The sequence below is a fragment of the Apodemus sylvaticus genome, chromosome 21, assembly GCF_947179515.1.
Source record: "Apodemus sylvaticus chromosome 21, mApoSyl1.1, whole genome shotgun sequence".
In the NCBI taxonomy this organism is placed as follows: domain Eukaryota; kingdom Metazoa; phylum Chordata; class Mammalia; order Rodentia; family Muridae; genus Apodemus; species Apodemus sylvaticus.
The window spans coordinates 36905528-36930139 of record NC_067492.1 but is presented as its reverse complement, the minus strand read 5'-3'; the positions used below and the strand labels follow the sequence as shown (position 1 = coordinate 36930139).

Below are 24612 nucleotides of genomic sequence, written 5' to 3'. Positions count from 1 at the left end.
TCATATATTCTTTGGCTCTATCATAAGGGGCGTGTAGGTTTTTAATTGTGATGCCTTCTCGGTGTCATTGCCCTTTTATAATGTCCTTCACTGTGTCTTGCCCTGCTTCCTGGTCCAAAATTAATAAAAGTTGGACATCCAAGAACGTTAACAACCCCCATATAGGAAAAACTTAGAGACCACAAAGAGACACACCATATCTAAAGTCAGAGATAAATAAAAGAGCTTCAAGGACACAGGAAAAGATTTGATACTTGTCATCTATGAATCAGATTATCATAGCATCTATTAAGTATAACAACAGTGGTCAGAAAGCATGGGGATGAGATATTCAAAGTGCCAAGGCTGCTAACCAAGAATTAGATATCTGTGCAAAACTGTCATTCAGAAAAGAAGGAGAAATTATGACTTCCAGGTACACAGAATGTAGCTAACAAAATTACCAGAAGGAAAGGGAGTCCATTGGAGATTTTAAGCTGAGACGAAAGGATACAGAAAGCATTCAAATCCACGTAGCAGATAATACAGTAAAACTAACCATGTAAGTAAACACGGAAATCATTCTCAGTCCATTTTTGTTCACAACATCCCCTTACCTAAATGATGTTAAAGACAATTGCAAAGATCAATTGTAAATCTGTTAGGAAGATATGATAGAGAGAGATAACTTCAGTCTTAATAACATAAAAGTTGTATTCTATCAAGAGTAAATTAATAATAATTTGAACTTGATTATTATAACTTAAGATGTGAATTTCGATCCTCAACATTAATTTAGAAAATAACTAAAAATCTCCTGATCTGGAAAAAAAACAAAAACAAAACCAAGAGGTGGATCAGAATGACGCACTAGAAAATTCTGATGCAAAAGAAGGCAGTCATGGAGCCACTTAAAATCCAAACTGCTGTAGGAGACATAGAAAACAAATAGCAACACGGTGGGAGCTCGTCCTACGGATCCCTGCTCTGCTCATTTTCCTTTATTCTTTTCCCTTTCGCACTGCGTCTGGAATGGCACGGCTAAGTGCCTTGTTCTTTCTTTCATGTGCTCAGAGCTGTGATGGATCCCTAGAGCAAGTTGTTCATTTCAGCTAGTCTATCTTTACACTTTATTCAGTTTTTTTTCTCCCTTTTAAGAAATAAATTCTATCTCTTCATAGCCACTCTTCAGTGACAATTTAGATTCACGGTTTCCTTTAGACATTTGAATATATTGAAAATAGTAAATTTTGGCTCAGGCACTGGTGATACGGTGGTTAGCATGCCTGCCATTCCATATTTAAAATGGTCGATTTAAAGTTTTTGTTCGGTATTTGCAATGTTTGGAGTTCCTCAAAAAAAAAAAAAAAAAAAAAAAAAAGAACAGTTTCTGTTCATTTACTTTTCCTGTATGTAATCAATATGTTCTTGTTTCTTTGTCTAATTTTAAAAAGCAAAACTGAAAACAATATCAACAGAAGTTGTGGTATGGAAGTGATGGAATCTAATCCTACTAACTGCATAGAATTTTGTTTGAGGGTGCTGTTGTTAGTTATGGTGGGGTTTGTTGTTGTTGTTGTTGTTTTGGGTTTTTTGGTTTTTTTTTTTAATTGATGCACTATGCTAACTTTATAAAGTAGTTACTGTGGCCTATTTTCTGATACTTAGTGATCAGTTTATGACATAGTAGGCCAGCTGAGATTTCCATAAATCTCTGGGACCAAAGACACAGAGCAGAGAAAGAAAAACAGTAGCTCACGTCACAGTCCTTTCAGTTAGACTCATTTGAGTGTGCATGTGTGTGCCTGCGTGCATGCTGGGGTTAAAGGAATGTGCTTTCCTTTTTTTTACATTTCTTTATTTTTGAACATTTGTACATGTATATAATGAAATAAGACTATATCTGCCCACTCTCCCCCCCCCCAATTTCATATATTTAACTTTATAACCTACTAACTCAGTTAGTGCCACCCGTATGTGCCTGGGTGAGGTGACCCACTGAAACACTGGCAACCAAGCAGCGTTCACATCCACAAAAATTATTCTCTCTACCCCAGCAACTGTCCCTTGCCAGTAGCTCCTCAGTGAGAGGTGGGGCCTGCTCAATTATTCTAGTTCAACGATAAGTCCTAAAATCAAGTGAATTGTTTCTTCTCTAATTTTGTTACACTTGCTCAAGATTGATTTTGCTATCCCTGCATTTTCATGAAAAAATTGGAATTAGGTTGTTAATCTCTACAAAACTGTTACAAAAGAATTGAAGTTTCCTAGTGTGCCTACAGATAATTTCCCCAGTCCTGCACTCCCCATCCCAATCCCCAACCACCAACCCCCTCTTCCTTTAAACCATTTAAATTAGTCTTTCACTCTCTTATCATTCAATTAAAGTCAGTGTCAAGGTCACCAGTGACTTCTGTGTTGTCAAACTTAACAGTGATCTCAACAGTCCTCACCTTGCCTGTCATTAAGAGACATAATGCAGCGGTGACCTCCCAAGGCAACCTGGCCCATGGCCTCTGTCCCTCTCTGATGTCGCTACACTTATCACCATTGAGTACAATCTAAATTAATTTGGTTATTTTTTTTCCAGTCTTTCTCACTAGAACAGTGGCAGGGTATTTATTCTGCTTGCTGTCAAACTTCCAAGATATAGAACAGAATCAAGTACAAAGGAAGTTGCTGATAAGTATTTGTAACAAGAAAAACAGAGGGAAGGAGGAGATGAAGGAAGAGGAAAGGGGAGGGGGAAGAATGGATAAAGGGAAAAGATCACCTTTATATCTGCTCCCCAAAGATGTTTTCCTTCAACTTATTTCCCCCTTATTCCTATAGCTAAGATTTTTGAATAAGCAGCCAGTGAAGAAGTAAAGGACTGAAATAATAAGTAGTTTATGTTCCTGAGCCACAAAGACGGGTATAGTGTTCTTCCATCATGAACACACCAAAGAGATCCTCATGGTGAAGGAGGCCAGGGATGGGTCCTCAGTGGGCAACATGGACCCCATGACACTCTGTCTCACTGTCTGTGTCCTTGAAAGGTGCTCACCAGGAACTTACCTCTGTGATATCGAGCTGTGACCAGCCCAGGAACCACAAAGAACACATCTCCAAATAAGTCCAATAAAGTGTCTCGGATGTCAGTCAGAGAATGCTTGCCATGGAAGTACTCTTTAGACACAACGTGTAAATACTGGGTGGGGATATGCTGTGAAAAGAAAGGAAGAAAAGAAAGAAGGGAGGGAGGAAGGAAGGAAGGGATGGAGGGAGGGACAGAAGGAGGAGGGAAGAGGAAAAGTGAAGAAAAAGAAAAAAATAATGGTCATGGGAAATCCAAGTCAACATTGGCCAACCTGTTAATGAAGCCTTAGCCTGTGAAGGTCGAGGTGTAAATACTGTCTACACATTGCCTCGTCTCACCCACACAGCAATCCTAGGATGCATTAAGAATATCACCACAGATTTGGAAACTTAGACGTCAAGAGAATAAATGGTTGGTCCAAACAGATGGAACCACAATTCTTTCACAAGTCTGTATTCAAACTCCATGTCCTGGGCCACATGCAGTACACATTGGTGGCACTCATTGCAAAATGAAAATCTGAGACCTTGTGTCCCAACGTTATTAAGAATTTCTGGGTATTGACAGTAGAGCATCGAGCTGAAGGAACAGGAGGTGGTATCTGGCACACTGGCCACATAGCCACAAAACTGTCCCTGTCCTCAGACAATCTCTGCTTCTAAGCCATTTGGTGTCTTGCAGCCTCAGTCTCTTTATCTGTCATTTTAAAAATGGCTCCTTCTAAGGACTATATGAGAGGACAAACAGAGCGTGCTGCCTGACAGGGAGCAGGCCTTGAACCTCTTGATTCCTGATCATCACTGCTGAGCGCTTCCATTGGACAATTGAGTGTCTTCTTTGAACCAACTCTAGCTGCCTCCCAGTCTTCTAACCTTATCCTTGTCCTGAGCACCAGTGGCAGACTGGAGAAGGTCAACTTTTTTGAGGATCAAAGGACCTGTCACCATGGTGACTATTTAAAAGAGTCCAGTGGTCTAGGGAATCCTGGGAAATTGATTGTAGCTTACTCCTTTACTTTGGCAACACAGCCATGGGCACATTTCTGTGGATTTTGGAGGTAAGGATGCATAAGGCACATCTGGGATAGCAGCTGAGACTCACTCTTCAGGACTTCTGAGGGCTGAGACTGTTTTAGTCAGGCTCATGCCAAGAAAGGACTGCAGCAGTACAGGCTGTGGTACAGAAGTCCAAGTCTGTCCACTTGGACTATGGGATAAATGGACCTTAGAGGCCTGGAGGTGTCCAGAATAGAGAGGGGCTGTCAGCCACTGGCATGTCACCAAAAGACAATCACAAGGTGGACTTTTAGGCTTCTGAAGCAAGGTCAGAGAACTAACTGCTCACCATTTGTGAAGCAGTTCCTGTCTGCTACCAGGTCTTTCTCAGAGATGCTGCACCACACCCTTCACTCTTGCCATCCCAGAAAACCTACTTACGTCCACCCCTGATTCAGCTCAAGATACATTCAACATTTAAAATGTCCTTTCTCTTCTCCAGTGTCCCTTTCCCTATAACCCAGACCATTGGAAATCTCCTCCAAGGGGAATCGAACAGCCAACTAGAGAGAACCCATTACTCAGTTTATACCTTGACTATTCTTCAATCTTCAGATTCAGTTCACTCCATTGGATAGTCAATATTCACTACATATCTCTCTTCCCATCCTAGGGGCTAATGGGTTCCCTGGACCGCCCAGGCAGGCCCGTCTGCAGCTAGAAGGAAACCTTCTCTGTTTCTTAGCACTTTGATTAATTCATTCTCCATCTCTGGTATCCAATAGTCTCACGGGTCCTCTCTGGCCACAGTCACCCCCACAGCTGATCTCTTCACATTCTCCAGCTCCCGGTGGATCTCAATAGGTCCTCCCATGCTCCACTCACTCAAGATTCCCTAAAATGCTTTCTCCTTGGAGGGGGCTACCCAGATCCCACTGAGGACATCACAGGCCATGGTGCTCTGCTTCAATGTCGCAGTCATGGTCACATCTGTCCACCTTACGCCACATCTCATTGCAAGGGAAAATGCTAGTGTTTTTTCTCAGTAAATATATATTCCATCAACTTTGGCAATGAACTTTGGCATTGAGATTATGCTAAATAAATGTTATGGAAAGAAAGATAAAAGGAAGGAACAGAAAGGAAAGAAATAAATCGATCCTAACATTCTTCCTATCTAGAGTTAGACCTGATCCTGATGCTATGTTTGTTTCTAAAGTCTGAAATGTTAATGCTGTTAATGTTGGAACTTAAAACAATGTTTGATGGCCACATAGTAAATATAGAATTTTAGCGCCTTGTATATTTCATAATTCATAACTTTTCAAATGATAGATGATTCAGTACATGTGCTGGTATTTAACACTCTTTGGGGAGGGTGAAAGTACCCCAAAAATCCACATTAATATGTCCCAGAAACAGATAATGGCATAAATAAAGAAAATAAATGCTTAGAAGTGAAAAAGGCCCAAAGGCTACAGTTCTCTTTTGACTAATATGAGAGTAACAAAAGCCTTTGGGTTTTTAGAGCTCTTAGGGCTTAAGAATTATGGGAATAAGGGATTGTGAGCCAGTGATGAGCCTACTGAAATTCGTTGATTCACTGAGGAATGTCTGTATTCTCAGCTCCATCCATGTGGGGGAGGAGGGTAGGGATATTTACCAAGTGAATGACTCTCTGGAGAGCCACATCACCCACAGTCACTCACCAGCAAAATATGTATCAAGGTGAGGGCAGTAGACTCATTGGAGCCGAGGAGAATCTCAGGAGTGTCCCTCTGTGGAGAGAAACAGGGTATCCTCTGTCAGCTATCTGAGCATTAGAAAGCAAAACAGGACCAGGACATGTCATGTTTTCCAGGGGAGACTGAAAAGATAAGAGCCCTCTCAGCCCCAGGTAGCCATGCATAGGAGCAGCATCCATTATCAGTTGGTCAATGAATGTCCCTTTCTCATATCTTATTAAAGACAGTCATTCCCTGTCACACCTATGGCCTTGTGTGGTCCTACTGATCACGGGCTACCAGCTGGATTAAACTGGTTGAAGTTCTGAACACCCCTCCCAAACCCCTGTACATCAGAGCATAACAGTATTTGGTTTTTAAAGCAGTGACATGATTTCAATGAGGCCACTAAAGGCACCCCGAGAGGAGAAATTTAGACTCACCGATCTAGAATCCAAGCCCTCTCTTCTACTTTATAGTTAAAAAACCTGATTTTCAGAGGGTGAGAATAGTGTTCCTGTCTCCTAGACAATAAGGAGACAGTAGTGTGTAATCTTTATGCATTTAATCTCTGTTTTTCAAGATGGAAACACATTAAATAGCCTGGCGTACTGCAAGCCCTCAGTAAATGCTCTCTTCTCTTGGAATAATGCTGAGAATAAGCACTATACTGAACCCAGTGAGAAAGTGACCATCCACAACTCAAAGAGAAACCAAACTTATGACAGCTTGGTCTCGGGCACGGGGGACTCCAAAGCTTAGAGAAGATGCACTTCCATGGTAAAGATTCACTTCATTATGGTGATCTGAACTGATACACACTGGGCTTGCACCCCAGATTCACAGAGACGCCACTGGCTTGTTACTCTCCTTCCAAAACCTTCTCAGTGGACTGCGGGTAGAGGACCTTTCAGGGGTCTGGGGTGAGGGCTTTGTAAATAATTCCTCATGCCTCAGATTCTTCATGGGATAAAAACAATGAACTGCTCACAAAGAGTGCTGATGCTGGAGTAGAAAGTTGCTTTTTGAAACACACTCACAGTGGTGGTTCTCATCAGGTAGACCTACAACTCACTAGTCAAATAAATTCACTTGAAAATCTTATCTTCTTCCCTGATAGTTTCCAACATACACATTTTAAGAACTGGATTTGCCTTAGGTCTCCAGGAAACAAGAAGAGATTTGGCTGAAACCCATAGGCATGGTATCCCCTGAACGGTGCAGATCTGAGTACTGACTCCCCTTATCCTCAGCATTATTCCAAGAGATAGCATTTACCGAGGGCTTGCAGTACGCCAGGCTATTTAATGTTTCTGTCTTGAAAAGCAGAGATTAAATGCATAAAAGTTATACACCACTGTCTACTTATTGGCTAGGAGACAGGAACACTATTCTTACCCTCTGAAGGTCAGGTTTTTCAACTATAAAGTAGAACAGAGGCCGCCTGTTTGCTAGCTCTCATTCAGGTGGTATGTGCCTGATATTGGAAGACACTCCAGGGACTGGTCCCAGTGGTTCCAATCCTTGATTCCATTATTTTAGTCCTATGTCCCCGTTTAAAACAGTGGTTTGCCTAGGTGAGTGAGTTTGGACGTCATGATCAATTTGACCTCCTCCAAACTTCTAAAGCAGATGAAAAGCTTTTTTCCCAAAGCTCTGAAAGTGTCCCTCCCTCTGCTCACCCAGGGCTTCTGTGCAACATTCACCCCTCCTCAGAATGCTTGTCCCCACTGCCCTCTGAAACTCCTGATGAAGACTTCTTCCCTACCCCATGCTCTTCATTACTCTGGGCTCTCTGAAAGCATCATTTCATTATACTATCCACTATATGGCCCCAGAGAATGTGACCTGACAGGAAGTAGGAAGCTGTGAATGGCTACTATCAAAGGTTTGTGTTTCTAAGTGTATACAACTTCTCTACATTTCATAATTCTACAGCAGATGCAAATTTTGAAAGTGTTCTTAGAAGTCAAAATGCCTGGACCAAGACTGGATGGAATTTGAAGGAGTGAAGTTTCCAAAATCTATCTGAAATAGTAACTGTAGGGGTGTTTTGTTTTGTTTTATTTTTAATAATGGCAAATGGATCCAACTCTTTCTGTATGCAGTTACTTCAATAAATCAGTATAAGGGCCAAGATGGACACATCATTGATCCTCCAGACTCCAGTTCTTCTTGCCTATAGTTTAGATGTGATTGAGTATATCCAACCAAGTGTTCATGTGCTGGAAGTTTGGTTCCCATTATAAGTGTATTGTACAATGGTAAATCTCTAAGAGGTAGGACCTTGATGAAAGTCACTAAGCCACAGGAGCACTGTCCTTTGAAAAGACTAGCATAATTCTCCTAGGACCTGGTTAGTTCTCAAGAGGATGAGTCATTACAAAGTAGGGCAGCTTCTTTATGTTGGGTCCCTTCTGCATGCAACCTTCCCCTTTCTACTTGGCCATCATGTGATGTCATCTCCAAATGCTGGAACCATACTGTTTTTACTTCTATTGACCAAAATCACAAGCGGAATAAACCCCCTTCCCTCCAAGCAGAATACAACCCCTCTTCCAGTCAGTGGGAAGGTTATTGCTACATAAAGACCCATGAGCTCCCAATTCTTATCACACAGGGAATCATCTATGGAAGCAAACAGTTTCCTTGCTGAAGAGGAAGAGGCAGGGAGGACAACCAGAATTCTTACCATGGGCAATAAGAAGCCACACTCCTGGTTGTTGACTCCGATGATAGAAGGGACTGTTTTAAATTTCTTTTGAGACAACAGTTCTAGTGGTTCGTCAGGAAAGAAAGAACCGTCGACCACTCGAGTGAACGACTTTGCCTTCTGCAACAGGGAAAAAGAAAACCAACAGTTGTTTCTGTTTGAAATCTACTGTCCTCAGAAGTCCAAATGCATGCAGAAAAAAAAAAAGGAAAAGCAAAATACTATTGCCTGAACAAACGTATTTCTTTCTGACATGGCCTGCCCCGCACTTAAGGGAAAAAAGTATCTAATCTTTTCTGTGCCTTGGTTTGTCATCTGCTAAATAATAAAACAATATCACTCAAGGCAAAATAAGAGCCTAGCACAGTAGTTCTCAAAGGGGGTCATAGACCAGCATCAATGGCATCTGGAAGTTTATTAGATACATAAATTCTCAGATCTGCTGAATAGAGAACTCTAAGGGCAGTCTAGCAGGCTGTTGTTGGGGCTGCCCCCAGGTGATACTGATGTCCTGTGTGTTGGGCCTCAGAATGCAAGATCTTTTTCTGGTATTTTTTATCAGGGGAGAGGGGCTGTGGCATGTGATTTGTGCATGCCATAGTGTCTCTGTGGGGCCAGGGACACCTGTGTGGGGTTCTCTCCTTTAAGCATTAGGTGGGTTCTGGGCTTTACATTGGTCTCATCAGGCTTATGCTGCAAATGCTTTTCTTGGCTGAGCTAGCTCACCAGCCCTGATTATATCTACTCTTTTTAGGGTCGCATTTAGGGAATTGTGTAGAAGGGGCCACGCAAGAGCTCACATTGGTGGGTCACTATTACCCACTTTGTAGACTCTAGACTGCAGATGTTTTATCCATGCCAAGTAGCTACAAATGTTTGAGTCTGATAAGTAGCAATCTTTATTATTTAAGGACTAGCAGAGTCTCAAGATCGGAAGGGCTATTAAAATCCACCCATTCCAATTAGCCATCTAATAGTGGAAATCCACAAGTGCCAGCCAGACTTTGGTTGAATTCTTATAGCTGTGGGCATCTGTCTCTCTGCCCATTCCTTTTCAGGCATCCGAGGTTTTAGAATATTCTGTTACAACAAGGAAAACATTCCTTCCAATCAGAACCCCCAGCTCTTGGTCTTGACTTTAGCTTAAGGATCACATGGTACAAGCATGGCCTTCTTCCCCAGGTGATGATGCCTTCAATGTCTACGCAACAACCTGGGCCGAGCAATGTACCTAACCCATGATCTTTACATGACTTGTAAGAGTGAATTTGAAACCCCACAACATTCAGATGCTGCCATGAATCTCCAACCCCTCTCGTCAAAATAAAAATAAAAAGGGATAGACTATATAGCCACTCCATATGCTGTTACCCTCCCTCAGCTGTTCCATCCCTCTTTACCTGGCTAAGGTCCAGCAACTCCAAAGAAGACTTTTCCCTCAGGCACTTCAGCAAAGCCTCAGAGTCTGTCACGTTGCAATCACAGATATCCGCAACCACCTGCAACTGTTTATAGAGAGGGCAGACACAGTGATGCTGGATGCATCCAGGGGAACCAAAACCTGGAAAATGGAGCCCAGCAGCCACAAGTGGTCCATCATGTGGGGCTCAGCATGCCACCCAACTCACTGTAGGCCAACGCTGCTACTTTGAAGTTAGCTTTGTGCTATCCTAACTACCAGGGCTGGGGGAAAGAGGTTTCAGTCTGTGGCCATGGCTTGGAATCAGAGTTCCTTCCTGGTTGGTGCATGCAATTTTAAAAACATGCTTGCTCTTTCTCAAGAGTTCCTCTGCGCTCCCAGCGAGGCTCCGTGATCAGTAGCCACCTGCCTCACTCAGCTCTACCAATTGCCAGATGACGCTTTTCCCATGAATGCTGGAAGCTGCAGTCTCTCTACACTGACCAATCACCCTCCAGTTAGCTCCACCAAGCCTCTTACAACTACCTAGGCTTTGCCCTTTCTCTTGCCCACTTGAGTCATACAAATGGAAAACAGCAGACAGCATTACTATTTTAAAACAATCAGATAACACAACTGCTGGGCAAAGAATCTATAGCCTTAAACTCATCCACTAACCTATGTTAGAATTCTGTCAGTGGTGGAATTCCACTGGTTCTGTCTACAGAACTGGTCTACTGGAGTAGACTTAGCTACAACGCCACAAGGTTCTGATCTTGGGGTGCTAAGTAGAGCTTGGACCTCAAGAGTGAGGGCTAGCTTTAGGAGCTCGAATCATCAGCTGAGGCATGACTTGGGATTCATGCTGAGTTATCTCGAATGATTAGCCCCATTCATGGCTAAGAATCTCTAGAGGTCCTTTGTCTCTAAAGATCTTACTTTTTTCATTTCACAATTATAATTTTGTATTTGCCTCTATTTACTTTTCTCCCTAAGTTGAGGCCCAAGCCATGCCTTCTCTAGGACATCCTTCCAGACCACTGAAGTCCCATAATGCTCTTCGTCCCCTGATCTCATATACTCCAGTGTCCCCACCTTTGCCACCCAAGCCATTGCTGGGCATCGCTGCACCCTATCCTCAAGCTTCCCATACTTGTAGAACTCATTCATTTACAATTGTCCTCATGCTTCTGGGAGTCATGAATGCTTTGAGGACTGAACTTAAGCTGCATACATGGCCAGCATATAGCATCTACATGTGACTGTAGGTCATTCAAGAACAACCTTCCACACCAATCTACAGACTCCAAGTAACATCCTCCATAACAAAAAGATCATGGTCTTCTCTAGTTGATATTCTTGCTCTACTGATAAAGACATGAGTCCTAACAGAGCACTGAGAAACCACACGAGCTCGATGGCTGCTTTGGGGGTGAATGAATGATGCATACGGTGAAAGTATCTTTGTTTAATTATTACCCAAATCAGTATTCATCTGCATTGAAGCTAGTTCACAGTCTTATGACATTATTTAGATGTTGGGGATTGTGTATGCTATTTTCTACAACATGTTTAAGAAAATGTACCACATGAGCCCAATGAAGGGGTTCACAGTGTAGTGAGTCTCCCATATTCTCTAGAGACAGATAGGAAGGTCTTTTCAGCCCAGAAATTTGAGACCAGACTAGGTAACATAGTGAGACATCCACCTCAAGAGAAGGAAGGAAGGAAGGAAGGAAGGAAGGAAGGAAGGAAGGAAGGAAGGAAGGAAGGAAGGAAGGAAGGAAGGAAGGAAGGAGAAGAGAGGAAGCAAGGAAGGAAAAAAAGAACACTGAACCACTTGAATCACTAATTTCCAGGGGCCAACAAATACTTGGGATACACCCTTTACCATACCCCCTGAATTCTATCAGTCACTGCACCATACCCCTGGAAACAGCCTCAGAGTCTTTCTCAACATTACACTCGGGTGGCATAAAATATGGCAGACACATAAGATTAACCTCACAGAGTAAGAATACTGGGGCTGATTTGTATCCCCACAAAATTTTTTGAGAACTATAAGGCACTTGTGCAGAACAGTAATGTTTCATTGTATAGCTGGACTCCGTCCCTCTAGGATGGTGGTTCTCAACCTTTCTGATGTTGTGACCCTTTAATACAGTTCCTCATGTTATACTGATCCCAAACTATAACATGATTTTCATTGCTACCTCATTGCTGTAATCTTGCTGCTGTTACGAACTGTAATATAATTCCCAGGGGCTGGAGAGATGGCTCAGAAGTTAAGAGCACTGACTGGTCTTCCAGAGGTTAGAGTTCAATTCCCAGCAACCACATGGTGGCTCACAACCATCTGCAATGGGATCTGATGGCCTTGTCTAGTGTCTCTGAAGACAGCAACAGTATACTCACAAACATAAAAATAAATGAAATAATGAATTGTAATATAAATATCTCTATTATCTGATGATCTTAAGCAAAGCCCTGTGAAAGGACCATTTGACTCCACCCACCAAGGGATTGTGACCCACAGGTTGAAAACCTGCTGTATGTACACAGACCCATGGGTACAATAATAGTACTGTGGTGTGCTGTGTAGCTGGTTCCTTTCCTGTTGAATGGATCTTCCATATAGGCACAAGGCAGCCCTTGGACTGGCATGAGGTTCTTTGGACATAGTAAGGAAATCTAAGCATATGATGAGAAGCAGGCAGCCTGTGGGCTTTGGAGCACTGAGAGATACGAACAGTATACCTACATCCCGTTTCAGTTCATTATCAAGGCTCTTCAGGCTGGGGATGATAGCCACTCCGCTCTGCATGATGGCTCTGTGGAATAAGCCTGTGCTCAAAGGAGACAGGATCTAGAAGAGAATGTAGGAGATACAGCAGTTAGTGATCCCACAATCACACCCATAGTGATCAGTTCATTCCTTAAAGACTTCCTCCCAGGAAGCCTGCTTTGGAATCCACGCTTGGGCCTGGAGAGTCCTGCTTGGGAGTTCAAGGCTTAAATGAGTTATTTCACTGCTGTGAGTCCTCATTTCTGCTTTTAAGGTAGGATCTTACTCTGTTGCCCTAGCTCCCTCCATCCTCCTGCTTCAGTCCCAGAGTGCCAGGATTCCAGGCATGTACCTCCATGATTGACTTCAGGAACCCTTAGGTCAGCTATTCTGACATAGTTTCCAGTGTCTTTATCCCCTTGTAACTGGCAAGACACTTAATTTGCAAGCATTGCTTTATTCCCCCTGAAACACTGTAGCAAAAATGCCATCAGTGTCATAGCTATCATTATTTAGGGTGGAAGAAGTAATGAATATGAGGCAACCTCTGTAGCTAGCCCTTCGGAGGCCAGCCCCTCCCCCTTCCTTTCCCTTCCCTTCTAGCCAGCCCCTCCCCCTCTCTGGCCAGCCACTCCCCCTCCACAGAGATTGCCTGATTGCTAACATCCACTCAGTGCCTGGTCAATTTCATTCACGAAAGACGAAAGATGGCCCTTGTATATACAAAGTAGGTTAACATAGTTACCCTTAAAAGGCAATATTGAAATCATTAAGTGACCTTGAGTACTGGTGGCCACTACACAGCAGAAACCCTCTTAACCTACTACTATGTAACTGGTCTCTGGTTAACATGTTAATCTATGTCAGGGAAATGCTGACCACGTGGGGACAGTCATTTTCTAGCAGATTCATACATTTCTATTCCCATCAGACTTGTGCCAATAGTCAGGTATGCTTTTTTTCTTTTTTTTTTTTTAAGATGTATTTATTTATTTCATGTATGTGAGTACACTCTCACTGTCTTCAGACACACTAGAAGAGGGCATCAGAGCTCATTACAGATGGTTGTGAGCTACCATGTGGTTGCTGGGAATTGAACTCATGACTTCTGGAAGAGCAGTCAGTGCTCTTAACCACTGAGCCATCTCTCCAGTCCCCAGGTATGCTTTTCTAATGTTGTATTGTCAGCTGTACTAATTGTGATTACACAGTCAAGGGACTATCATATGAACCAATGGACTTCACATATAAAAAGAAAGCATTGTGTCTAGGGAAAAACTGGTAAATATGAATGATTAGCTTAAAAAAAACTGTCAAATTGGTGTGGGTGAGAATGAAATATTTTAGAGAAAACTATAAAAACATGATATGCTGTTACAGTACTATAAGAACAGTTTGCTACAAACTATTTTGCAGACTACAAACTATCTTGTATATATATTTAAATGGGTGCTGACTGGAAAGAAATAAAACCTCAGAAACTGAACTCAAACGCAATGAGTTCTGCAGCTGATTTGTACAGAAGGATCCATATCCAAACTCTGGACAGCAGACAGTCTCTAAAAGGACAATTCCTAGATCCTGTTTCAGGGAGAAATGAATGCTATATGTGTGCATCTACAGGTCTTTCAATGTCTTTCATTATTCCTGCTTAAATGAGTTTTTCTAGTGAACAATGCTATGGTTTGTGTGACTTCCCCTGCCCGCAAGACGGTCCAAATGCTAGATGTTTGGTCTCCAGGTTAACAGTATTTGGGAAATAGTGTGAAAAAGGGTAAAGCCAAGGACGGGGGGGGGGGGGAACCCCAGTGTCAGAAAGTATCTAAGTGGATCTCAGGAGAGAGAGGTAACTGAGCAGGCCCAATTGCATGCATCTCTACCTCCTGGTTCAAGATGTGATGTTCTTTCTTCAGGGCCTCCCACCCTGTGATGCCACCTGCTGCCATTTGTGTGTGTGTGTGTGTGTGTGAGAGAGAGAGAGAGAGAGAGAGAGAGAGAGAACACTACAAATTTACCAGTCCAGATGACTAGATTATAGAGATTCAACTCTACAAACACGGGATTTTTTTCCCTCTCAAATCATCACTCATTATGTGACCTTAGGAATTCATCTAAACTCTCCTTGGTGGCAGCTGTCTTGTTCATGAAATAAGACTGTGCCCCAGACTCATGACTTATCTATGAAGCAATGTGTATTCTTTAAAATGTATATGTGGGCAGCACAAGCTGAACTAGGTGGGTTATTCAAATAAAAAGGGATGTGAGGTTTGGAGAGTTGGCTCTTGGAGGCATTTAGGAGAGGATCAAGGGAATGGACATAATTATTGTGTGCACACATAAACTTCTCAAAGAATTGATACAAGTATCTTTTTCTTTAACCCTAAGGAAATAAAATTGTTCTATGTATTCAACACAAGGGCATTGTACTGGCTGGTTTTGTGTGTCAACTTGACACAGGCTGGAGTTATCACAGAGAAAAGGCGTTCAGTTGGGGAAGTGCCTCCATGAGATCCAGCTGTGGGGCATTTTCTCAATTAGTGATCAAGTGGGGAGGGCCCCTTGTGGTGCTCTTGGGGTCTATAAGAGAGCAGACTGAGCAAGCCGGGGGAAGCAAGCCAGTAAGAAACATCCCTCCATGGCCTCTGCATCAGCTCCTGCTTCCAACCCTGCTTGAGTTCCAGTCCTGACTTCCTTTAGTGATGAACTGCAACATGGAAGTGTAAGCTGAATAAACCCTTTCCTCCCCAACTTGTTTCTTGGTCATGATGTTTGTGCAGGAATAGAAACCCTGACTAAGACAGGCATCAACCAAATGTAGATGGTCTCTTGTCTTTATGATTGTAAACCACCAGCCCACACCACTCCGCACCACAGCAAAGTCATAAAGCAGAAAACTCACAAGACTAGAAATGCTTATGGCTCCTGCTGAGCCACCAAAGATGGTCACAGAGTCAGGGTTTCCACCGAAGTAGTTGATGTTCTCCTTGACCCACAGCAAGGCAGCCAGCTGGTCCTGGAAGGCCCAATTCCCAGGGGCATGGTGGTTCTGTGTGCTGGAGCAAGAGGCAAAGTGAGAGCTCTTAGCTGGCTAGCATGAATCCCGCAGTCCCCAGTCAGATCATGTCCCCAGTCTCAGTCAGTGGTGAGCTGGCAGGACACTGAGAATCAGAGTCCTGTATGAGCTAAGGGCACTAGACCTAGTCATTTCCTGAGATTTCCTCAAGAATGGTGGAATTCTTAAGTGCAAAGACAATATTTTATGTCTAATGATAGGGTGTTGTTGGCTCCCCTTAACCCAGGGATCCCTAAAATGTTCTGCTGCTAAGAGTTACCTCTGCCTCTTGAGCCAAGCTTTCTTGGACAAAGAAATTCCAATGAATGACAAAAATCCCAAATTGCCTCCTTATTAACAATAAAGACAGCACCCACAGCAGCAAGTGTGCCCAGCGTTGCCCCAAGAAATGTTCGGCTAAGACTCCTAAAATTTCCATAGCCCGTGAGACAGATGGCTCTGGTCATTGTCCTCTCTGCTTCTCTGGGTTTTCTCTGCCCTGCTACTGAATGATTAGCTTCTAGAAACTGCATTGCTTAGGTTTCAGTCTGTGCCATTGGCAGGAGGTACTGAGGGTTGAGGATATTCTGCCACCTGTGAGCTCTCCGTGCTGGACAAAGGATAGGGCAGTAACACGATAACCCCATGACCATGCTTGTGCCAACTCATTTCAGATAAATCTGTGAATGTGCTACCATGATAATCATTCCTTTTAAACAGACCGGGAAATTCAGGCACAGAGATTACTAAATCTCCTTGTCAGAAAGAATTAGGAGTCCATGATTCTGCCCTCAGAATCCACTCGCCTAATCACACTCCATGCATGTGTCTCAGAAAGTTGAATGCTTCCAAGAATTATTGAGCAGCTCATGGGGAAGCACATGAAAATAACAGAGAACACAGAAACACTGGGGCCCAGAACTACTGTGGGGTTTACAGCCTGTGAGAGAAACCTCAGCACCCTATCCCCTACCATCCTCCAGTTCTCCAACCTGCTTTTCCTCCTCCTCTATCCCTTTGTTTGTAATCAGCTGGTTAAGGCTGTGTTTTCATTCTCAGCCCTCTCCACGTCCTGCCAATTTAACCCTCATTCCACAGTGTAACCCACAATGGTTCCATTCCTCCCTGAAGGAGAAGCATCTCACAGAAATCACTAAGATCTCTTAAGTGCAGCATAGGATTCATTGCTTATCTGGGCAGCTTTGGACAGTCATCTAACCGCTTGGCCTTGAATTCCTCCTGAAACTAGGGTTAAACATAGTACCTGCTCTGGGACTGCTGGAAAGATAGATGCCAGGCACGCCAAGTTACATGTGCGTCCTCTTGAGCCTATGATTCAACCCTCTATAGATTCAGTAAGTCAGCAGTAGCCTCCCTATTGCACCCCCCATTTGTTAAAAGAACATCCATCAAGCAAGGTCTAGCCTCCAGTCCCATCCAGAGAACGCTTCCTGCTACACTTCTCTGAGCAGGGCACTTCTAGGACCCTCACAGTCTTTAAAAGATAACGTTCCAAATTCCGTGAACACTATGGCATCTATCCCTGTGGAATCAGGCCTGCCCCCACATCAGATTCACAATATTCCAGGTCTCGCCACTGGGCTACATTTCTGTCTCTGTCTCCCTCCTTTGCAGCCCTATGGGCCATGTGAACATCTTCTACCCCATGGTAGGTGAACAGAGTGGAGAGTGCCTCCTTGAGATTGACCCAGGAACACTTCTTGGGTGTGACCCTATATGTGGCCTTTCCTTGCTGGCCAAATGAAGAGCATCTGCATCACAGTCACAAGAGAGAAGGGTCCTAGGGCCCTGGATGATCATGTGCAAGGACATCTGTTCATCAGAGGCACAAACGTGGACTGTCCTCAATGAGAAAGAGGTCTTTTTAAACTGCTAAGATTTAAGGAGGTTTTGTGTTAATGTGCTAAATTGCCAAACTAATTAGGACTTCATTTACACAATGCCACTGAAGAGTCATTGATCCTAAGGTAGACAGCCCACAGCTGCTACACAGCTTCACTTTGCGGTCTGGAGTGCCATTCACCAGAAGAGACTCACTTGAAGAAGCCAAATATTCCTAGGCGGTACTGGATGGTCACAACTAACACATCCTCATAGGCAGCCAGGGCAGAGCCATCAAAGATGGAGGCTGAGCCAGTCTCAAAGCCACCGCCAGGTATCCACATCATGACCTGAAGAGACAGAATCACTCCAGTCAGTCCTTTCCCATGATTGTTGGGTTCTTTTAAAAAAAAAAAAATTGAGGAAAATATAAGTGTCTCACTCTTCTTTTTAAGTAGGCTCCAAAGTCTTGTCTTTTGTATAGACCCAAAGGTAAGCATAGAGACTCCTGGCATCTCAGTGTGTAGATTAGATCAGTTGAGTGAGGACAGACAGGCTACTCAACTACCCTGAGATCCTCTCCCACTCACTGTAGTAAGTGTTGTGACAAGTATAACTCCGTCAGGAGGGTTCTGTGAGGTCCAAATAAGAATCTGTAAATGCTCAGAGCCTGGTAATTGAAGCCCATTGAGCCCGTGACTCACAGGAAGACAGAAACCATTATAAGGCTCCTAAGAGCAAAAGCTGTGACGACGTTAAAACTCTCAACTTCATAGGTTCTAAAACAGTATTTCACAACCTGTGACTTGTGACCCCTCTGCGGTCAAAAGATCCTTTATCAGAGATCCCTAAGACCATCAGAAAATGCAGATACTAACATTATGATTCATAGCAGTAGCAAGATTATAGTTATTAAAGTAGCAATGAAAATAATCTTATAGCTGGAGGTGGGGTTCACCACCATACAAGGAACCTTACTAAATGGTTGCAGCATTAGGAAGGCTCTACAGTCACCTAGAAGATGTGCTTGCAAATGAGTGTGTAAGGGACCGTCTAGATTAGGCTAGCCTCTGGGCATGGTTGTGAAAGACTGTCTACAGTTGGACAACGGAGGTGGAGCATCCCGTCGGAATGTGAGCCTGGAGTCCTGGGCTGCACTAAGAGAAGGCAGCTTGGAGAGCACCCCCATCCATGACTCTGGTTCTGAGTAAAGATACAGTGGGAGCAGCTGACCCAGTCTGCAGAGGCTGGAATTTCTCTGCCATGGTGGACTGGCCCCTAGAACCATTAGCCAAAATCAACTATTTCTTCCTAAACTTGCTTTTGCTGGGTGTTCTAATTACTAAGACATCAGGAGAAGAGGGGTTTTTTTAAGTTTTTTTTTCCTTCTTTAATCTTCAGTATAAAGAGAGCAAAGGGGAGTACAGAAATCTCTTATCTAGGAAGAAGTAGGACCAACGAACACAAAATACTAATCGAATCGTATGGTCACTGTCATAGCTCATAAATCCCTTCCATTCCTCTAACTCCATATCCGAGACGATAGCACTTGAGTCAGGGAAAGAGAAGAGAGCCATGGAGCAGAATCTTTGTACAACATAGAGCATGCATGTGTGCACTCCCTGTGCCTCAACTTCCTCCTCTGTAAAATGGATTCAACCACTCTTACACACTGTGTTAAATGATGCGGTGTCCAATGACTGGTGCACAGTAAATACTTGATAAATGTTAATGCTATGATATATGGATAGGCATGGGGAGAGGGTGCTGAGAGATGGGGTAGCTAAAATGCAGACCACAGAAAGCCTTCCTTCCTTTCTTCCTTCCTTCCTTCCTTCCTTCCTTCCTTCTTTCATTCCTTCCTTCCTTCCTTTCTTTCCTTATGACAAGAGAATTACTGGATATTAGTACCTGACTGTCTCAACTAGACAAGAAAAGCTGAATAATTCAATTATATTTTTAAAAGGGCATTCTCAAACTAAAAAAATAAAAAATAAAAAATAAAACTGTATCTTTTCTAAGAGGCACAGACAACTTTAATACTTATCGTGTGGGGAGAGAACAAAATGAAAATTAGATGTTAAACCACTACCACTGAAATACTCAACAGAGACAATGACCAAAGACAGCTTCCATTATGTTATATATATATATATATTTTTAAACTTACTTGTGTGATGGACTTTTCCTCTTACCCAAAAGGAGGCTAGGTCTAACCCCAGATGCCCCATGCCCAGCTGGTTCCCAGACCTGCTAATGGACCCCCCCCCCCCCCAGTGCATCAGGCAGCCTTACCGGGAGATTGGAGCCCTCATTGGCATGGGCTGGTGCATAAATGTTGAGGTACAGGCAGTCCTCTGACACTCCAAGATTAGGGTAATGTACTTTGAGCAGTTTTTGATATATGAATAACCAATCTAAGTTCTGGAAGCACCTGAGAGGGAGGGAGAGGGGGAGGGGGAGCATTAGTCTCTCCAGCATCTATGCCAACATGCCTTCCTGGAGAGGGGGCCCATTCCTGGGACAGAAGCAAGAACCAGGCATCCCTTCTGAGCTCAGAGGCATGTCAAAACTATTGGCACAGAATCTGATTGTGCCCCAGGCCTCTTCTTTCAGAAACAAGTAAGCACACTAACATGTGATGAGCCCCTTTAATTCAGTTCCTGGATAGGAAAACTCATTTTCCAAAATAGTTGTGTCGTTAACTGTAAGCACGTGCACTGTTTGTGCCTACCACTGAGTTGCTTTGCAGAGGCCCTCTCCCACCAGTCTCTCTTCTACAGCCAAAAAAGCAAAGGGATCTTTCAGCATCCTTCATACCAAGAACCCAGACAGATGCAGGAAGGCTCCTGTACCCAGGGTTTGCACACTCTATCTCTGCTTGGATTGCTTCTCCCAATATGTTCTGGTTGACCATCATCCCTTCCTTTCAGATTCAGTCCAAATACCCTCCGCCAAGAAGCCTTCTGAGGTTTCACCAAATGACCATAGCTCTTCTTTAGAAACACCCAGCAGAATGTGGGTTATGCCCTAGACCTTGGCCCAGGCTTGTACATGACATCAGTCCCTTCTCCGGCTCTGTTGTGAGCAGCTCAAAAGCCTCTGAGTCTGGATTAATCACTTGTGCATCTCACAGTTCCTAGCACCGAGCCTGACACACACACACACACACACAGTGAGAACCTACTACATTTGATCTTAGCCCAAGGGCTAAGGGGTGATTTAAGTGAAACTGTGTCTGTGGATATTTCCTCCATACTTTAGTGCTCCGTTATTATTGTTTCCTTGATATAGGTGTGGACACTCATGAACAAGGAGAAGCCGCCACTGAAATGCATTCCTTTGGGGGTGTTTATGCTCCCGGCTTCTTTGTATGTTGTCGTTCATAAATTCAGGCCTCATTGCTTTCCGCCTGAGGCACGCCTGACCTTTCTTTAAAGCTGGGCTGGGTAGTTCTCTCTCAGTTGTCTTTTCTGACCCCTAGTGATGCCTTGACTCCTTACATTTTAATTATCAATATTTTTCTCTACCCCCCCTCCTTACTGGTCTGCATGCTCCTTGAGGGAAGCTGTAGGGACAGTACTTATCACCCAATGATCCTGTGGGTTTCTCAACTTTATAACATAAAAAAATCAATATATAATCTTCAAACGCTGAATTCTTATTTTTATCTGGGTGAACTTTGTGTAGACCAATACCAGAGATATTCAGTTGTATAGGTGAATGGTCACAGTGTCTCAAGAAACATATCTATGTACTTTATGATTGGGGGATGATATAGGGTAGGGTAGGGTAGGTAGGTAAAGTAAATATATTTTTAATTTACAATGTACAAATTACAAAGATGTAATCCATTATAAACTGAAGAATCTCCTCAGTCCACTGTGGAAATCCCCAATGGTATCTGATTCTGGAGTAGGTTCTGAATGAGTTGAATGAATAATTGAATAGGTAAACAAGCAAAAAACAAATAAGTAAATCAACTAATGAGTTTTGTCATATAATTTCCAGTCCACGTGTGAGCCACATGAAGTCATCTTTTGTGGTGTAGGGAAAATCCTGGTACCAAGGTACTCCTTAAGCCTGGGACCCATGTGACTCAACCTAAGAACTTAGAAAATCAGAAGAACTGGACATCCCTGGGCTCTTTAAAGCTTCTGCCAACAGCATTTTATTTTTCTGATACATGATGTTTCCTTATGATGCAGGAGATTCTTCACTTCCTGCCCCACACAGCATTCTATAACCCTTCCACAACTAATGTGGTAAATTGTTACTCCCCCTAGCCTTGAGACTCTTCACTGGCTGGGAGCTGCTTGCCTCCCAAGCCTCTTGTGTCACAGAGGCGTCTGTGACAGCTAATCTTCTTTGCTAACTTGACTGGATTTGGAGTCTTCTAGGGAATGCTCCTCTGGGATGACCTACCCTACATGGATCCTATGGGCTGAAGTCTCACAATGAAGGAAAGGGGTGAAGAGGGGAAGTAAATCCTTCTCTCTGTCTCCTCATCCGGCCAGATATGAGGAGTCTCAGCTGCAGTCTCCTGCTACCACAGACTCTGCTGAGCCTTCCATACAATGGTTGATCATGCCTGCTCAAACTATGGACCAAAATCAGCTTTAAGTAGTTTTCTGTCTGAATTTGGTCATAGACACTAGAAAAATAACTAATGCAGCAGCCATTTAGAGAGCCATTCCACCGGCATGCATGGAGTTCCCACCATGGACCCAGCCTTGCATGAAACACAATCAAGAGTATGGGAGTTAAGAGCATACATATGTATGTGCACACACACACACACACATACACACACATGCATACATACACATAGTCAGAGACACAGACACAAACACACACAGTCAGACACAGACAGAAAGACACAGACACATAGACACACAGACACACATATATACACGGAGACAGACAGATACACACACAGGAACATTAACAAACTAACACACACACAGTCAGACACAGACATTTAACAGACAGACAAACACACAGAGATATTAACAGGCAGATACATACTGACACACAGACATTAGCAGACAGACAGACAGACACACAGACACACACACACACACACACACACACACATACACATACACTTACACTGTGGTTCTGCACTCTGAAGCCCTCACCCAGACTGACCACAAAGTGGGCCTAGGCACATAGAAACACCAGGAAAGTCCCTTGCATTGAAAGACTCGGGGATCCCTTCACAGCACTTCCTACACCTGCTCGGGACTCAGCACCCCCAAAGAGCTTTCAGATCATTAAGATTCTTGGGCTCAGCTCTGGGCATCTGATTCAGGAAGCTTTGAAGAGACTGAGGAACACATTCATTTCTAACAATGTTCCAGCAACTCTGCTGAGCAGCCGTGTGGAAGAGCTGAGGCACAGAAACACTCACCCGGGTCTATGTCCTCCCACCTCTGGGCCCATCTTCCCTTTCCTCTGCTCCCGGACGTCATGACCTACATTCCCCCTCAACAATCTCTTCAAGTTCCCAGAGACACACGCCACCTGTGACTTACAAATTGGGGTAGGTAGTGACTTTTCGAAAATCACTCCAGGGGATCGGAGGCTGTGGGTTGGAAAACCGCAGAGGTCCAAGAGGGGGTGCAGCAAAGGGGATCCCAAGAAACACGTTCACGGGTTCCACACTTCCCAACACAGTAGTTTGCTTCCCTTGCACCCATCCCACAGTGGTATACCTATGCGGCTCTTCAGTCATAGACCCTGAGGAAACACAAGAGAAAGCTGAGAAGCTGGTTGGAAAGAGAAAGACAATCAGTCATGATGGGGCCCTTTTACCACCCAGGGGCTACAGTAGCTGAGACCTTCTCTCTGAAGCAAGGTCCTCTTCTTTCAGGGTTGTTTGGAAACCACCACCACAGGGCCCTGCCTCAATTGCTTCTGAGAGGCCACCACCACCCCAAAGAACTTGCCTTGTACCACACCAAAGTTGCCCTTTCTTTGGCACTCTATAGATGCCAAGACCCTGCCAAATGGACTGTGGAGTCCAGTACAATCTTGTCGTTTCCATACTCATGACAAAGCCACCATGCATCAGTCATTGCCTGCAGTTTCTAGATGGGGACATTTTTACAAATGAAGTAAACGGCCTTTACATTTTAGCCTAGATGGACCCCTGAGCAATGCTATCTATAGAGTCACTCTTTGGATGACTAGGGTAGTTGCTTGGGTTCCAAATGAAAGTGAATATATGTCAATGAGAATACAGAAAAAAAAATTCTCATGATAATGATAGCCAAAATCAGCCCCTCCACTTACAAGAGTTTGAAGATTGTGCCTTGAGAAACTAGGCATGCAAGTGCCTTGAGTTTTGCAGAGCATGAAGCCTTGAATTACTTACTTAGCAGGACCCAGGAATCTTGGCATCATTTGCTCTGTCATTTGGGCAAGTCCTGTCTCCACAGCCAACACCACAGAGCACAGGCTCCAGTCCACAGGTCTAGCCAGTGACCAGGATGGTACCTTTCCTTACAGGGTGTGAGGAACCCAAGGTCTACACATCCCTCTCCATGCCCACCTTCCCGAGACCACTGAGAAATAGGTTCATTTCCCCTAATAGAAAATCCTGCCCTTCTCCCACAGCCTGAGAGCCCTCATCTCCCACCTGCCATTGCACCCTCCATGACGGCTGCAAAGATCCAAATGACCCAGATTAGGGCCTGTCCTGGATACACCCAGTCCCCACTCATCTGGTTGGCCTGCCTGAACTGTCTGAATATCCACAGTTCCTCCCGGCCTCAGAGAACTTCAGTCCAGGACCAGAAAGTGTTGCCTGCGAGTAGTCAGGTGCCAAACAGGCAAGACACGGGGCACAGAAGAAATCAAGAATAACGTCAAGATGAGATTTTCAGAGAATTGGCCAAACAGGACTTTCCTGTTCTGATTTACATACAGAGTAGGTAATGATTAACACTTGTCCTGAGAAAAGGGCCTTATAGATTCGAACTCATAGGATGACAGAAGTTGGAAGGACTCTTAGGATCTTCTAACCCAGGGTTCTCACAG

General features: G+C 43.8%; 1 protein-coding gene across 2 annotated transcripts in view; it reads right to left on the bottom strand.

Moving 5' to 3' along the window:
* Nucleotides 1-24296, bottom strand: part of Ces5a (carboxylesterase 5A) — a 30052-nt gene extending 5756 nt beyond the window's left edge. The window contains exons 1-10 of one of the 2 annotated variants that reach the window (XM_052166599.1): nt 24212-24296; nt 23106-23310; nt 19864-20002; nt 17785-17918; nt 15574-15727; nt 12651-12755; nt 9891-9995; nt 8470-8610; nt 5763-5831; nt 3037-3184 (exon numbers count right to left, since the gene is read on the bottom strand). In XM_052166599.1, the coding sequence (XP_052022559.1) occupies nt 3037-3184; nt 5763-5831; nt 8470-8610; nt 9891-9995; nt 12651-12755; nt 15574-15727; nt 17785-17918; nt 19864-20002; nt 23106-23310; nt 24212-24296 (1285 nt within the window). The remainder of the gene's footprint in view (nt 1-3036; nt 3185-5762; nt 5832-8469; nt 8611-9890; nt 9996-12650; nt 12756-15573; nt 15728-17784; nt 17919-19863; nt 20003-23105; nt 23311-24211) is intronic. The other variant, XM_052166600.1, reaches the window with a different exon arrangement.
* Nucleotides 24297-24612: the final 316 nt, after the last annotated feature.